This window comes from Pseudophryne corroboree, chromosome 4 (assembly GCF_028390025.1).
Source record: "Pseudophryne corroboree isolate aPseCor3 chromosome 4, aPseCor3.hap2, whole genome shotgun sequence".
NCBI lineage: Eukaryota > Metazoa > Chordata > Amphibia > Anura > Myobatrachidae > Pseudophryne > Pseudophryne corroboree.
In genome coordinates, this window is record NC_086447.1 from 98,397,560 (window position 1) to 98,400,765 (window position 3,206).

The 3,206-nt window shown below is 45.2% G+C and overlaps 1 protein-coding gene across 1 annotated transcript; it reads right to left on the minus strand.

The window, feature by feature from the left end:
* Window positions 1-362: 362 nt before the first annotated feature.
* On the minus strand, window positions 363-1,901 carry LOC134910845 (protein kinase C theta type-like). Its single transcript, XM_063919229.1, has one exon. The coding sequence runs from the start codon at window positions 1,899-1,901 to the stop codon at window positions 363-365; it is 1,539 nt and encodes a 512-aa protein (XP_063775299.1).
* Between the last annotated feature and the right edge of the window lie 1,305 nt (window positions 1,902-3,206).

The following is a 3,206-nucleotide window of genomic DNA, read 5'->3' on the forward strand; positions in this document are numbered from 1 at the left end:
TTATATAAAACTGAAAGACATTTTATGTGGGCTCTAACAATAACATACTGCAAATCTGTGTGCATATAGCAAATAAATTATAGGGGGTTTTATCATGTTTTGATCAAAATATTTAAGCTTGCAGCCCACGTCAAGGGACCCCAATATCCTACTAGTCCCTCACCTGGCCTATATGCATTTAGGCAGCAGGTGGTGCTTCTACCGGGAGCAGGCGGCATCTGGTATTGCTACTGCCGGGATGAAGAGGCAGCAGGTGGTGCTTCTACCGGGAGCAGGCGGCAGCTGGTGGTGCTGCTGCCGGGATGAGGAGGCAGCTGGTGGTGCTTGTGCCGATAGGAGGAGGCAGCTGGTGGTACTACTGCCTAGAGGAGGATGCAGCGGCTGCTAGTTTGTCTTACGCAGTTCATTGTTGTCCACATGTCACTGGTAAAGGAGAATCCTGTGAACAGGCTCTCATCCTCTGCAGATATTGCAGATTCTGTAGGTGAGAGCAGGTCATCCACCGGTATAGCTTCAGCCATTGTCTCTGAGGTAGGATACATGGTAAATGGGGGAGTTATCCTGCTGGCATCTAGTTTCTCCCAGTTTATGGACTTGAAGAATGGATGACATGTGATGTTACTACAATGTTTCAGTCTCTCCTCTGGGTCTTTGCATAAGAGTCTTTCAAGGAGGTCCCTAATCTCTGGATGGAGATTGCTCGGATAGCATGGAGCATCATGCATGATAGACAGCGCAATCTTGGTGGTATTGCCAGCATGAAAGGGGTATACTCCAGTAGCCATTTCAAATAATACTACCCCGAATGAAAAGAGATCTACCATGATGTTATATGGGAACTTACAGATAATCTCTGGAGCCATATAACGCAGAGTCCCAGTTTTTCCTGAGATTTTCTTATCGCCATGGACATTCATCACAGAGAGGCCAAAATCTGCGATTTTCACATGGCCAGCTGCATCCAGAAGTATATTTTCTGTCTTAATGTCCCTGTGGACAATGCCTCTTGTGTGCAGGAACTGCAGCCCACAGAGTATTTCTGCTGCAAAAAATCTGGTAGAAGGAACATCAAATGGGCCTCTGCTCCATATTAATTGGCAGAGGTCTCCCCCACTCAGGTACTCCATTACAAAGAATACATGGCCCGGTGTGTGGAAGGCAGCATATGTGTGCGGGAAGAGTGCACTCTCCCCAGTTATTTTCATCACCTCTTTCTCTACACACAAGGAGTTTTCCTTAATGCTTTTTACTACTTTCCTTTTTTCTATTACTTTCACTGCCAGACGCTGTTTGTTGGTGGAATGGGACGCTAGGAACACCTTCCCGAAGCTACCTTCTCCAAGCTTTCTGTGGAAGGTCAAACTGGCCAGAAGGTGAGATGCAGCTGATGTCTCTGGGGTGCTGGCTACGGATATCACACTTGCCTCTTCTGATCTCTTCCTTTTGTGGCCAGTTTCCTCACTTGTGTGAGTTCTTTTTATGCCCCTCCGTCCAGATGCCTGAGGTATGATGGGCACGCTGGGTCCCTCGCCTGGACTGTCACGATGTTCCTCCACTTTCTTTTTCTTACATGTTCCACTGTCCACTGTCCTGTCTAAGAGTCTTTTAGTGGACACTCTCTTAAGCATGTTGTCAGTTCTGCCACTGCTGGTCTTTCTCACCTTCCTCATATTTGGGGACTCATCTGAGGACTCTCTTTTTCTCTTATTTTGAAGAGACTTTGATGCTTTCTCACTTGACTGGTTCTCCTCACGCAGCTGAATGTCTCCTGACATTATGATTTTGGAAACATCTCCTTTCTCCTCACATCCATCCTCCTCCTTCTTCCTCTTGCTAGGAGCCGCTAGCTCCTTTGTAGCGGACCTGTTGTTATTTGGTCGCTTTCTCTTTTTTGGACTCATATTGTCGAAACAATACAACATTTTTTGCCAAGGGCAAAGAAAAGCAGCTTCACACTGGAATAGGTGAAGATACACTAATGGAAATTAGGTTCGTGAGCCCCTGAGCCAGCAGCCAGTGACATCACAAAGCTTCGTGACATCATCAGCAGAATTGTAACATCATCATCAGCTGCTGTAGGCCCAGTGCCACTGCCTGCTACCTGCTGTCCCTATAATATAACCAGGTTTAATGTAAGAAAAGTTCCTAACAACCTTGGTGATCTAGGATGAGAATTTTTGGGGCCATTATTGTACTTCCTTTTCCCTGGTAGAGTCAGGTGATAGTAAATACTAAGGAAAAAATTCCGCATAAATCATATTACCTTCCAATATTTGTTATTGAACCAAATAAGCCCTGCAGACTTATTTTTACACAGATTAATAAATTATAATTATTATGCAATAACAGACAGGAAATAGCGTCAGTGCATCGATAATGTATGTGGGGGTCTTACAACCTATAGCGTAATATATGTACGGTACATTGTCAAATTAAAGTTACATTTTATTTCTCCTACATCTACCTTCACTTTTATTACATGAATCATTTAAAAATACTTATTTTAATAATACACGTTTTTCACGCAATATTGATCCGCCAAATAAAATTCAAATGTTACTTTAGTAAAGACCGTTTATTAAAGGACCACTAAGCCTAACCTATAAATCTATCCCAACATGGGGGGTCATTCCGACCTGATCGCACGATGCCATTTCTTGCAGCGCAGCGATCAGGTCACTACTGCGTATGCGTTGTACGGGTACAAAGCGGAACGTTGCTGAGCGATGGATTTAACGAAGAATCCATTTGTACAGCCGATCGCAAGGAGATTGACAGGAAGAAGGCGTTTGTGGGTGGCAACTGACCGTTTTCTGGGAGTGTTTGGAAAAACGCAGGTGTGTCCAAGCGTTTGCAGGGCGGGTGTCTGACGTCAATTCAGGGACCAGACAGGCTGAAGTGATCGCAAGGGCTGAATAAGTTCAGACCTACTCAGAAACTGCACAAAATGGTTTTGCAGAGCTCGGCTGCACAGGCGTTCGCACACTTGCAAAGCAAAAATACACTCCCCTGGGGGCGGGAACTATGCGTTTGCATGGCTGCAAAAAGTAGCTAGCGAGTGATCATCTCGGAATGACCCCCTTTGTTCTCTATGATCCCAAGAAAATTGGGTGCCCTGCTTCAAAGCAGTCTATTGCTCGCTGGATCAGGCTTCTATCCAGCATGCTTACTCTATGGCAGGATTGCCGGTTCCTAAAGTACAGGCC